The 12,915-nt window shown below is 38.9% G+C and overlaps 1 protein-coding gene across 1 annotated transcript in view; it reads right to left on the bottom strand.

Moving 5' to 3' along the window:
• TWISTNB (TWIST neighbor) overlaps positions 1-7,753 on the bottom strand; it is an 11,614-nt gene extending 3,861 nt beyond the window's left edge. The window contains exon 1 of the mRNA XM_031057637.1: positions 7,441-7,753. Within this exon, the coding sequence (XP_030913497.1) occupies positions 7,441-7,753 (313 nt within the window). The remainder of the gene's footprint in view (positions 1-7,440) is intronic.
• Positions 7,754-12,915: the final 5,162 nt, after the last annotated feature.

Raw genomic sequence — 12,915 nt, 5'->3', positions numbered from 1 at the left:
GGAGCCGCCGGCGGGAGCCCCGGGACCCGCACCGAACACACCTGCTCCTAGGGGCAGGAAACGTGTCACCTGTGAATTTGTTTCTATGAGAAAGTTATCGTATTGTTTATTCTTATTCTTAATATTATACTTATTATTTATTTCACGTTATCATATTATTTAATCCACTATCTGAACACACTTCATTCACTGGCTGGAAACACACAGGAGAGTTTCAGCGTTGGAAACTTGCGAATTGGCCTTCTGAATTTAAATTGGGCATTTGGTAATCCAGGCAACAGACGCAGTTAAGAATTACCTTAGTGGTGTTCTTCACATACAGCAATTTTAAGAATACAGAATTTGTCGTCTGTTGCTAGACCCCAGATCCAGTTTGTGCCTATGATGAGGAATGTTTAAATGTATTTAATAACCGCAGACTGAGGAGAACAAAATAAAGTACAAGTCTTCAAAAGGGTTGCTGGTGCACTCTACACTGCAATTACTTACAAAGTGAACTGCAGTACTAGAACCTTGTCCAGAAGCCTTATAGTTTCTGCAGTACTAAACTAGAACTGCAGTACTAATACCTTGTCCAGCTGGGAATGATGGAATTTGTGGCTGGTTAGTGAAGACATGGTCCAGAAGAGTAATTCAGACTTTATATCCACACAAAGCAGCACGGTATGATTTTACTTTAAACTGATTCAACTGAACTCATGCAAAACGTTGAAAAGGTGTTCTCCCATTGATTTAAATCTAATTTATATCAACTTAACTTGTTATGGTAAATGTACAGTTTCAAACTGATTGAATCCATATGGGGAGTTACAAAAGAAAAAAAAAGTATGTATCGGTTTCATTTCAGGTGTTAAAATTCCTTTTATACCGTGGAGGGCTCAGAAACACTGTTTTGTGAAAACAAGCCTTACGTCAGATACCAGAAATCCTTGAACTCCCTATAAAACATTTAGTGATGCAAAAGCCTTTGAAACTACTCAAATACTACATCACCAGAAAGTTTTCCTTGACTGAACATACTGTGAAGACAGGACATTGTTAGCTTTCACAAGTAAAACAAATGGTATAATTTGCAGTACTTTACTGCAAGTAAAGTTGGATTAGTGTGAAAGACCTGACATAAAAATGGCTTTCAGATGTCATACCAAACTCCAAAATTGAAAGAGAAAATGTCTTGAACTACTGTAATCTGTATTCCTATGTGGCTTTAGTCCTCCAAGGTATTTAATGTCTGTTGAAATTAATTTCATGTTATATGGTCTCAGCTTTCTGGAAAAAATATTGTATTTTTTATTTCAACTATTTGGATCATATTTAAACCTTGCAATATGCTTTCAATCTTGGTTAAAGACCTTAAACAATAACTGCATGCACTTCTATTCCTAAAAGAAATATATTTTTATAGCTCTTATTTATGAGTGGATTTAGTTTGCAGTGAGAACATATAATACACTAAGGGCTCTACTCAATTTTATCCAGGATAATAAAAACCTACCTTTGCTCTTAAAACGAAAACTAATAATAAGATGGAAAAGCAGCACAAACAAAAATGTGGACCTTTGTCTTTCACCCTGTAGTCAGGTTGGCCAAGATGGTGTTAGAAGGGCTCTGTCTCTCAGGGCCTGCAGCTATCCAAGGTTATCCCCATGGACTTCTATCACTAGAGAATTCCCTACGAGATTGAGTCTGTACTTTCTAACTGAATCTCCATTTATCCCTGCTTCTGTGCCTGGTTTTCATTGCACAATGCTCTTGGGACTTCCAGATTTCCTTTCAGGCTAAACCAATCAGGAGAATGAACTTTAAATCCTAATGGTCATTAAGTCTGCATGGTAGGCCAGAGATAATTCAAAATAGCCAGTTTGAAATCCTTTAACTGTAAATACCTGGCCTCAGCACCAGCTGTTTTTCTCTGCAAGTCCACACCTGCCAGGTCCCACTGCTTGCTGATGCAGTATGGTCTGTCTGTACCAAAAGCAGTGTTGTCTTGCAGTCTTGTAGAGATTTCAGACCCATGGCATGTCTTGGAGTCACTACCTCCCTGTAAAAGATACTCTGATGAAAGAAGGAATCTCAATCCAAATGCCACCTCCTCCAGCCAGTTCTTAAAACCATCTGGACCATAGGACTTAAATCCTAATATTCCCACATTCATTTCTTGGCTTCTTTCTCTTCCCTGGTAGTATAACTTTTCACTTCTTGATGTAAGCTTTCAGCTTAAAGAGTCTGTCTCGGCTGACCTTTCAGCAGCACTGCAGTGAGCCTGTGTCCAAAAAGGCAGCTAAAATCAATATCTAAACCAGCACAGCTGTTGGTACGTTTGCCAAGTCCCACAGTGGCTGATAAGACTGTGCCGAGCCTGTTTTTCTCTCGAGGTCAGGTTGCAAGTAACAATGGGGACCAAACCCAAAAGCTGCCTTTGCAGTCACTGCTGTTCTTTTTCTTTCCGTGTTATCTGGGTTTGTCTTGTTTTCACTGTGAAAGGATGCCAGATTTCAAAAAGGAGATTCCTTGACAACCACAACTTCTGCACCTCTCAGCTGGTCTTTTCTATCCATACAGTCACTGCCATCTTGTATCCAGGTTTCTGAATTGACAATGTATGTTGGGTAGAAAGTTCATCCAATTGCTTATTGATGCTCTGTTGTGGCACATGCAACTCATTCATTCAGAGAGTGACCCTTACCCAGCCTTAAAATCCTGGAAGCCTTGCAGAGTGGAAGAATGCTGATGGCAGTGTGCTGGAGTAGGAAATACACTCCCCCTTAGGACTGTGTGCCCGAAGTAATTTGTGCATCTTGAAATTTATTCCACCACAGGTTCCTTATCCCACAGCTTGCACTCTATAAAAAGGATAAATGAAGAAATGTCTCAGCTGCATATGTTAGAAAAAATTGTGCTCTGGATTTTTTTTCAAATGTTTTAGCTGGCTTCTCCTTTTTCGTTTTTAACCCTAGAGTATTTTTAATGAAAGTTCTTGCTGTCATACTTAGAAGGAAGAATGAGTACTCAAACTCTCTGTTTTGTTTTAAAGTTGTGTGGTAATAGGTTTGCTTCAATATCTTTGACCCTCATGACAAATAGAGACCAATCCTAGCCTTTTTGGTCATTGAGAACTAAGCACCTAAATGTCATTGAGGATTGTCAGCTTGTGGTCCTCTATATGGAATTCTGTTAGAAATTCTGCTTTGTGGAAGTTATTTTTAAGAGGGTGACCATTCAATTACGTATAAAATCTATCAGTGCAAAGGGTTAGCTAAAGTTAACAACAGTTACAGTAGTACAGGCTCATTTGACTGCAAATGTGAGAGGAATTGAGTTGTTACTGTCAGACACACATTAATTTGAGCAAATATAGGGTGATAAGATGAAACTCTCAATGGCCCAAGAAGGCAGATTCCCCTGACAGTGTATCAGGACTCTCTTAATTTGTACTTAAATAAATTGTACCAAATGCTGAAAGTCCACCAGATGGCACACAATAGCCTTGGTACGGATAAGTGCCGTCATCCAAGAGACGGAGAGGAACTGCATGCCTGGCTGAAAATTTAATCTGTGTTACACTATGCAGACTCTGCTTTGTTTTGTCAGCAATTAGTAGGTCAATCCCTAATAGCTAGGAAATGACTTAGAAAAACATTAAGGGAAAGAAATGCGATAAGACAGCAGTTATGTTAATTTCTTTCAGCTACTAATTTGTCTTGATTTGTAGTGACATTCATGATGTAAGGACATGGAGTAGTTGGAGTGAGTCCAAAGGAGGGTCACAAAGATGATCAGAGAGCTGGAGCACCTCTCTGTGAGGACAGACTGAGAGAGTTGGGGTTGTTCAGGCTGTGGAAGAGAAGACTCCAGGGAGACCTTATGGCACCTTCCAGTACCTAAAGGGGACCTACAAGAGAGCTGAAGAGGAACTTTTTACAAGGGTATGAAGTGGTGGGGCAAAGGAGGAATGGCTTCATACTAAAAAGGGGTGAGCTTAGATTAGATATGAGAAAGAGGTTCTTCATGTTAGGGTGATGAGGCACTGAAACATGGTGCCCACAGAAGTTGTGGGTGTCCTTTCCCTGGAAGTGTTCAAGGCCAGATTGGATGGGACTGAGCCAATGGAAGGAATGCCTCCCCACAGCTGGTGGAGTTGGCACTAGACAATGTTTCAGGTGTCTTCCATCCAAACAATTCTGTGATTCTATTCTTGGGATGGACATCGTCAAGCAGTTGGGGATTGACTAGATCTGCCTTTGGCTGTCGATTCTCTAAGTGGGTTATTGCCTGCTGGGGAATGGCTGATATGGCTGGCAATCGCTCTTGTGGAGATAAAATACCTTATCTATAAGATTTTATAGAAAGAAATGACTGAAATATTATATATATTATATATAATATATATAAAAATATATAATATATATTTACTGAAATAAATATATTACTGAAAGACCTGTGTTCAAGTAGCTCCCTGGCCTTATATCTGCATAAATAAGGAACCTGCTGTGGATGCCTGGTGCTGACTGTGGTGCTCCTCTCCAGCTCCACTGGTGCTTGAAGGCATAGTTTCAATAGCAGAGACAGCATGGCCTGTGGAGGTCTGGCTGCTTGTTGGTCCAATGCTGAAACCCTCCTGTGTGTTTCCAGCTAGTGAGTGAAGTGTGTTCGGATAGTGGATTAAATAATATGGTAACGTGACCTTTCTCATAGAAACAAGAGGTGATGTTGCCACAGAAACAAGGGAGGAAAGCAGCCTGTGCCAGTGCAAGAACAGTAAGGCTTTTCTGCAGCACTGTGAATGCTTCTGATGAATGATGCTAACAAATGAGATGGATGCACAGGTTGTAAATGGGGTAAATGAGGTGTCTCTTGACAATATGTCTGTGCTATTTTGCAGTTTATATTCTGAGAAACTTCCAGCTACCTTTTACTCTGGTTTTTTTAAAATGTCAGGAAAGATGGGAATTAAGGATCCACAGGGGATTGCCTCCAGAAAAGTCAGATGCTATTTATTTTGAGTAGAGTCTTTTTGTCATCCTGTTTTATGACTCCTATACTTCTTCCAGATACTGCAAAAGACAAAATAGTCTTCTGGTTCTACTAATAGTAGCCTGCTCTGTTTTTTCAGTGCTCCTCACATCCCAAGCCCTGTTACCAAAATAATTGTGAAGACATTTATAAATGAAATTAAGAACATTAAGGCATTTATACTTTAATCCTTTCTTGCACAGTCCTATATATATTTTTTCCTATATATTTTTTTTTTCTTTAAATGGAAAACTGTTAATCATTCTGGCCTGGAAAACAGGTCCCAGATGTGAGGAGTTTGCCATTCAAGAGAGGTCCAAAGTAACCATCTGTTTGAAAGAAAGATAGCTGATTATATCTCCTAGGTTGTTTTCAAGCCCCTGTACTGCAATCTGAGTTTTACAAGTGAATTTCAGGAGGGTTGACACTTGAGAAGTATTAAAAACAGGGATAAATAATTCAGTTATGGGGATTTTTTTTTTATCTACAGAGTTTAGCAGGTAGTTTATTATCAACTGTGTTCAGGGTAACACATTAATCTTGGGGATTTTTGTCTGTATTTTCTTCTGCAGTTAAACTTGCTTTTGTATTGATAGACTGGAAAGTTGAAGCCTTTGCCCCAAATGTAATAGAAATGAGAGACAATTCTTTCTGAAGCTAAAAATGTGCTTAATTTTACTCTCCTAAGTGTATCCTTTTGTTTTGGATCAAATATGAACTTGCTTGGATAATATCAAAACTATTGTTCTTGTTGTATTTCCATCCTAAGAGGATGAAAAAAAAAAATCTCAGATCTGATAGGGATTCTGTTTTCACATTGCAAGCCAAAGAGGCTGAGTAACTATTACAGCATTTTCCTGTTTATCCTGTTTATTTTCAGGAACCACTGAGATTCCTTTTGCAACAATACGATAATTCAAAGATAAGCTTTTAATTATTTTAATCAGTGTTTTGTACATGAAAATCTGCTTAAATGATGAAGAAATCCTTTTTAAGTCTCTGCTTAAGAATGAGAATTTAAAAAATGACATCAGTGTAAAACAATTCTAGATTTATCATTTTTCTGCTGCCCTTCTCAGGTAGTGTATACTCCTTCAGAAAGTCTGTAATATAATTGATTTTCTTAGAGGAGCTGAGCCTCTGACTATCAATAGCAGCACTATCTACCTTTGGGAAAATAAATGGTAGTAGTCATTATTTTGAGTGGATACTGAAGAGCTTGACTGTCAATTTTTGCATTTGGGCAGAGAAGCTCTAGTTGCTCAAGCAAATGCACCTTCAATAGATTACATAATTTACAATGTGCTATGCCTTATCTTGAAAACTGTTAAGAGTGTCCCTCACCACTGAATGTGTCATTGCTAGGTATCACTTGATGCCTGAATGGTCACTGAATGTCAAGGATAAAGATAAGGTAGCATAAATTTAGGCAATTGTCAAGTTGTCCTAATCTGAAGAGAAAATTTTCTGTTCTCGTTCAACTTACTGCTGAATTCATGGTTTGTCACATTCTCATTTACCCAGTTCAGCTGCTTACCATCACATCTACCCCCCTCCTTGTAAAAATCCCAAGATTTCAGAAGTCATGGTAATAGTAAAACAGTAAAAATCCAACCAACCAACCAAAAAACACCATCTCCCCTGTCCCCCCCACAAAAAAAAAAAAAAAAAAAACAAACACCACCCACACCCAAAAAACACGCCTCAAAAAAACCCCAAAGAACCCCCAAGAAACCAACAAGTGAGGCTTCTCACTCACTTGGATTGGTGAAAGTAGAAAAAAAATAAATGAGGTGTGGACAAAATCCTGCTCTCATATCAGATTCTCTTTTCATTTACCCAAATCACTTAAGAGCATGAGAAATTTCTCTGCTTAGGTGGTGATGGAGGAAGGAAGCCCCAACAGCCAAACCTGAGAGAAACTACAACAAGCCAACAGCAAAATTCAAGGCCTGCAGCTGGCTGTCCTAGTCAGCAATTCCCAGAGCAGTGCTCCTTTTCATGCTCCTCTGTGCAGTAAATCATTCTTGCTTCATTCCGACAGAAGAGGGCCTCCCAGTGTCACCTTGAGTGAGACAGTGGACGCTGCTGAGAAATCAGAATGGGAGCTTGGATGCTCTCAGGATGAGCAAAGTAGGCTCTTGCTGTCCAGGTGTGGTTCAGATGGTAGCATGGTGAAATCCTCTTGAGGCAGTCTGAGTTTTTAAGTGCTCCGTTCTTTAACAGGTTACTGATTTATGGCAAAAATTCTGAGCTCTGGATTAGGAGAAAGCTCACCCCTTTCTCCACAACTAGCCAAATATTTAAATAAACTTTGGATTCCACTCTGAGAGCAAGGCACAAAAGATATCAGGCTTGCAAGGCCTTGTTTGCAGCTCCCAAAGCTGATAAATATCAGAATCTAATGGCTTTTAATGCTGGACTCACCAGTAGGATTTAACATTACACAGTCCTGAATTGAGCTTACTCTCAGTTTGAGTTCATGTTCACCATCTCCGTTGGAGGATTGAAATGCAGACCTGTTGTCAGATTGGAGTTCACTAGCACAGCCAGGCTCAAGTGGAACTCCAGAGAAGTGGTTTGAGGATCTTGTGTGCCTCGGAGTGCTCCCAGCTTCTCCTTTGCCAGATGAGCTGGGTGTGGTGTCCCTCCAGTGCAGCATGGTGGTGGCAGCCAGACTGGCCAGCTGGAGGCAGCTACAAACCATGCAGGCCACAGGGTCCAGCACACTTAAACCCATGCTGAGGCCTGTTCCTAATTTCTAGCTGATGAGCTGTCCAAAAAGTTAAGTAATCCAGCTAAACCAGTGCTGAGCTCTTTCTCGGTAAGTAGCGTCACTTCTGCGGTGACCCCCAGTGCAATCAGTGGGGCAGTCAGTGTGGCGTTTGAAGTTGTCATTTGGAAATATATACTGTTTTTTTTTTTCTTTTAATCTTCTTTTCATTTTAATTTTGTTTTTGTTCTGTGTCTCAGAGCAGAAGGCAAGATGCCCACATTAGTGTTGCAAATCTTTGGACCATCTCTATGGATACTTGCAGACAGGAGAAACTGAACAGAGGCCCCTGGCAGACCCCTCACTGCTGGGTTGTGTGCATCCCAGCAAAAAGGACAACTTCAGGTGTCTTTATTTTCTTCACTTTTTTGCTAGTTTTCAATTCAGCAGAATGATGAGAAAAAGTTCTCCTGTAATTTTCCACCACAACTGCATCCCAGTGAACCTATGGGTTATTCTAACATACAGTATAATTTTCCTGGCAAGTCATTGCTATTTCATACTTTTTATTTATTTATTTACCTTTACTGGACATGTATATTTTTAATTATGCCTGTGCAAACTCATTATGTTAGATGAGCTGTCTCATGCAGGTTTATAGATTGAGAATAAACTTTTTGGTTATCACACATTTTTGGTATGAAATAATACATATGTTTATATGGAAAAGGATTTATAGTTCTTAGATTCATAAAGAGAACAAGAGTCTGCCAAGTCATGAAATTTTATTTGCAAATAAATGTTCTACTTAAGTGTTCTTAAGACATCAATATAAACATTGGGAATGTAAATGCCAAAGATATGAGTGCCATGAAAGAAGGAGATTTTAAATTAAATTCTTAGTTCCCAAAAAAATGTGTTGTTTTGACAGAATGTCCTCTCATTGCCAGTAAGCTGGGGGGCATCTGTAATGTTTCCATTCCTTGCTATAACCAATATATATCATGGAAGAATGTGTATTTACTTGAAATCAAAAGTAAATGCTTCCAAACAAACCGTGCAGTGTTGAAACATTAACCTTTTTGGGAGGGGTTAAGATAGTGTATTTGAGGAAACCATTAAAAGGAGTAATCTTAAAGGCTTGCAGGTATTGCAGACTATAAATGTAGGTGTTATGAGGGGGAAGGATGGTGCAGTCTATCTCGTAGGAGTGTGCAGGCAAGGCAGCTGTGATTGCACTGACTGATGGAAATGGGCATTTTTCACTATTGGGTGCTAATGGAAAGGTGGGGAGAAAGCAGCAAAAATCCCTATGTTTGTCCCTTTCCTTTTCTTGTCCTTCAGTAGATCTGTACCTATAAAATTCATTTATTCTGATTGATCACTTCTGTGCCTGCACATCCACTTACTATTTTTTGCAGTGTTCAGGACAATGCAGGTTAAGGCCCTGACTCTCATACTGACACCACTACAAAAATAGGTGCTAATCATTGGACTTGTCTGAGTATTAGTCTGCCATTACAAAAGAATCCTTATTTGAGACACTTGTTCAGGTTTAACTTTAAACATAAATCTTAGTCCAATTACTCTCAGTGGAAGCAATTTCTTAAGCATACCTTTAAATATAGTCTTCAAAAGAGACATTAATTTAGCATTTGAGAAGCCGAACCCCCAGGTACATGAACATACTCACTTTTGTTCATAAAGCATGAACATTTAATTTCAAATATTCTTCAATTTTTTTTCTGCTTCTGTGATTTTCAAACCAAATATTGAATATAATACTATAGAGCATTGGGGAGTCAAAAGTGTTTGACATAGGAGAATAAATTGAGCACACAAAAAATTGTTACAATGAAAGTGAAGAATTTAAAGATATATTGAACAATACCACATTAGTGGTATTTTTTTTGTTTTGGTTTGATTTTGGATTTGTTTTAGGTTTTTTTTATTTTGAGTGCTGTGTTTCGGGGGTTTTTTTGTCTGCCATTGAAGGCATGATGTGTCACTATGTCATTAAACCCTTAAGCCCTTTTTCTCAGAGGTTTTTTCCCCAAATTTTCCAGTATTGCAACAGAGATGCAACTGGCTCCTTTGTACGTACACAATCTCATAATTGCAGACGTAGAATTACCACAGAGTTAAGACTGTTGCAACATTTTCTTGAAAGACAAATTGCAACAAATTAATATTTATGTATCCTTGAAGCTGTTTTGTTGGATGCTCATTCTGGCTCCATTACTTGCCAAGAGACAGCTGTGACTCAAGTACGTAGCACAGATTCTGAAAAAGCTGACATGTGTCCTAAGAGGGTGAAGAAAGGTCATTCCCTCTTGAGCAAACCATTTAGCATAAGGGAAGCATCTTTCCTTTGACAGATGGGAATGCAATCCCTGTGTAGTCCTTCAGCCTTGTTTGATGGCTGGCTTTGAAAGCTAGAGAGAGCAGAGGTCTGTCTGTGCTGAGCTAGGCGTGGCTTTGAAGCAGGGTAGGTGTCCTGTGCCACACAATGTGTTCCTCTACATGACCTGCAGTGTGCAGGAGTGCTGCATTCGTGTGTGTGGGTGCTTCTGTCTTCGTGTTTGTCAGCCCCACCTCCCAGCATATGGCTGAGAAGCTCAGGTCAGGGGTGCCTCAGTAATTCAACTTGCTCTGCATCTGGGTTATGCAGAATTCCTTATAGCACATTTTAAAATCCTAGGTGTGTATGTATCAGTGTTAAACTTGCCAGCCTGCAACAAATTCACGCAAGACATCTGTCTATCTATTCATGGAAATCAGAGAAGGAGACAGATTCTAAAATATAAAGTAATTCCTTATTTTCTTCATTACTCCTACAGGTAAAATGGGCTGTTAGTCTGACTAGAAACTGGGGAGAAAAAGCTAAGACAGTATGGAATTTTATTCAATTTTAACATCCTTGTAGGATCAAGACTAGTTCAAAGCAGTCAAGGAGAGATGAGAACTCAGCCTGATAGCTGTTGGTCCAATGTATCTTTGGAAAGGTAGGGATGAATGGGCTAAGAAATTAAAGATATTGACATAATTCCTATGCACAGGACAGAAAGATTAAGTTTACATGGGAAAATTTTAAAGGGTTTAGAAGAGTTATGTACATGCATATGTACATGTACATGTACATGTACACGTACATTTATATGGTCTTGAAATCTGCCCCACAGTGAGGGATTTTAAGAAGCTAACTCAAGAGAAGGTTAAGAAATTACTTGATTCCAGTTTGTCCCAGGCTCTTTAATTTAGCATACAATAGCATAGTAAGAGCCAGTGCCTGGGAAATCTGCACAGAAACAAATTACTTTAAAGTAGGAAAGCTTGTTGTCATTGGAAAAAGGGAGGTGATAGATTACACGTTTTGATGGAAAAGTGTATGTTGCTTTCAAAGATGTTATATGATTTATAAAAGGATTGTCAGACTAAGTATCCTGTCTCGTGCTACACAGAAGGAAAAGTTAATCATAAAATCTGTTCAGGTATTTCTTTAGGTATATCTAAATTTACAAACTCAACAGTTTTCTCCATAGTTTTATACATATTTTTTGCAAGCATAAAATATAAGCAAAACAATCCATTGCTTCAATATGATCATGCAGAATCCCATGCCTTTTAAATCCAGAACCCTTGGACCATTTTGCTGCTGCCACCATAGTGTGAGTATAAATATTAACCTACTGTTCTTCGCATGTAATAGTTAAAAAAGCAGACCTGATACACACTTTTCCAGGGTGCTACACAGTTAATAGATATTCCTCAAAAATACTAGCTGTCAACATTCCTGGAGTTTATTCCTGGATTTAGGGTGGAAGACAGCAATGATATCAGTAATGTAGCAAACCACAGGAATTTAATAGTGTCAGTCTGCATGTTTGGACTTCATGGTAAACCATGAATTTAGATTTGCCTTGTTTGCAATCTCACTGTAAAATGAAGGCAATGATTGTTGCTTCCTTTCTCTGGGCAAGAAAGGTAAGAGTGGATTCAATGTTAAACACTTCAAAGGATTCAACATCATTTTAACAGAAGAAAAGAGATAAGACATAAGATATAGATATAAGATATAGATATAGATACAAGACACAGTCTCCTAGCTTGAACCAGCATGAAGTGGGAGGGAGAGAAAATAGGGTTCACATAATGATGTGGGAGAGGAGCTGAACAAGTTTGTGGTCCTGGTAACATAATTTGATTTGTCTCACACTAGCTACTAGTCATGGGACTCAGGAAAGAGGGTAGGAAATCCTAATCGTTCTTACAAATTTTGAAATGTATGTATGATTTCCTAAGGGTGCAAAAGGAAGTTGTGTTGACTCCTATACCTGGTTTATATTAGCAGAATTATATGCAGCTTTTCAGTTCTGTTTATGGTGCCCCTTCATCCCTGCCTTCCTAGCATGTTGCCATTTCACATTATGCAAGTTCATGTAAACAGCTATTTTCAATATGCTGATGAAGTAATTTTTAATTAATGTACGTGATCAACCATAATGCCATAATTGCATGTATTTTTAGAAAGACACATTTTGCAGTTTATGGCAGGATTTTAAATGCATTTCAGAGAGATCTCTAGGAAACCAAAACAAAACAAACCTTCTATGGGTTATGAAGCAAAACTGGAATGATGTGGAAGTCTCTATAGCAGCCTGCTGTGACTTGTGGTTAAAGAACATAAAAGATACCTTGCAGCAAATCAAATGCAATGTAAGGGGAAAAAACAATTAACCTGCCACTTCTGTATATGCTGGGAGCTCATTTGAGGGGACCGCAAAGCAATGGTGAGGGTGTTCTGCACAGTTCATTGTTGGTTCTCTGGCAGAAGTAGGTCTGTCTATGCTGTGTCTTCAGTGTTTCTTGGACCGTTTTGATGAGAGGTGGCAAGAGAGACCCTGGTGCAGCCTTCTGGACTTTCTGCTCCAAGTGAAAGCTGCTTCTTCCTGTAGCACAACAACAATTTCATAGCCAAGCAAGTTTCTCCAGGCACACACCTTCCGCTGAAATCTTAGCTACTGAATAATCTCATCCAGTTCCTTTTTTTCCCTTCAAAACACCATGTCGCATTCTCATAATTTTATAATTAGGAGTAAAAAAGCCTTTCTGAGCAAGTTTCTCAAGGTCATTTAGAGTTCCTTAGGCTGATGATACTATACTACGATGAGTTTAGCATCTTTACTCCA

Source organism: Geospiza fortis, unplaced genomic scaffold, assembly GCF_000277835.1.
Source record: "Geospiza fortis unplaced genomic scaffold, GeoFor_1.0 scaffold95, whole genome shotgun sequence".
NCBI classification, from domain to species: Eukaryota; Metazoa; Chordata; class Aves; order Passeriformes; family Thraupidae; genus Geospiza; species Geospiza fortis.
Note: the sequence above shows the minus strand (reverse complement) of the source record. Positions and strands in the feature narration are given on the sequence as shown.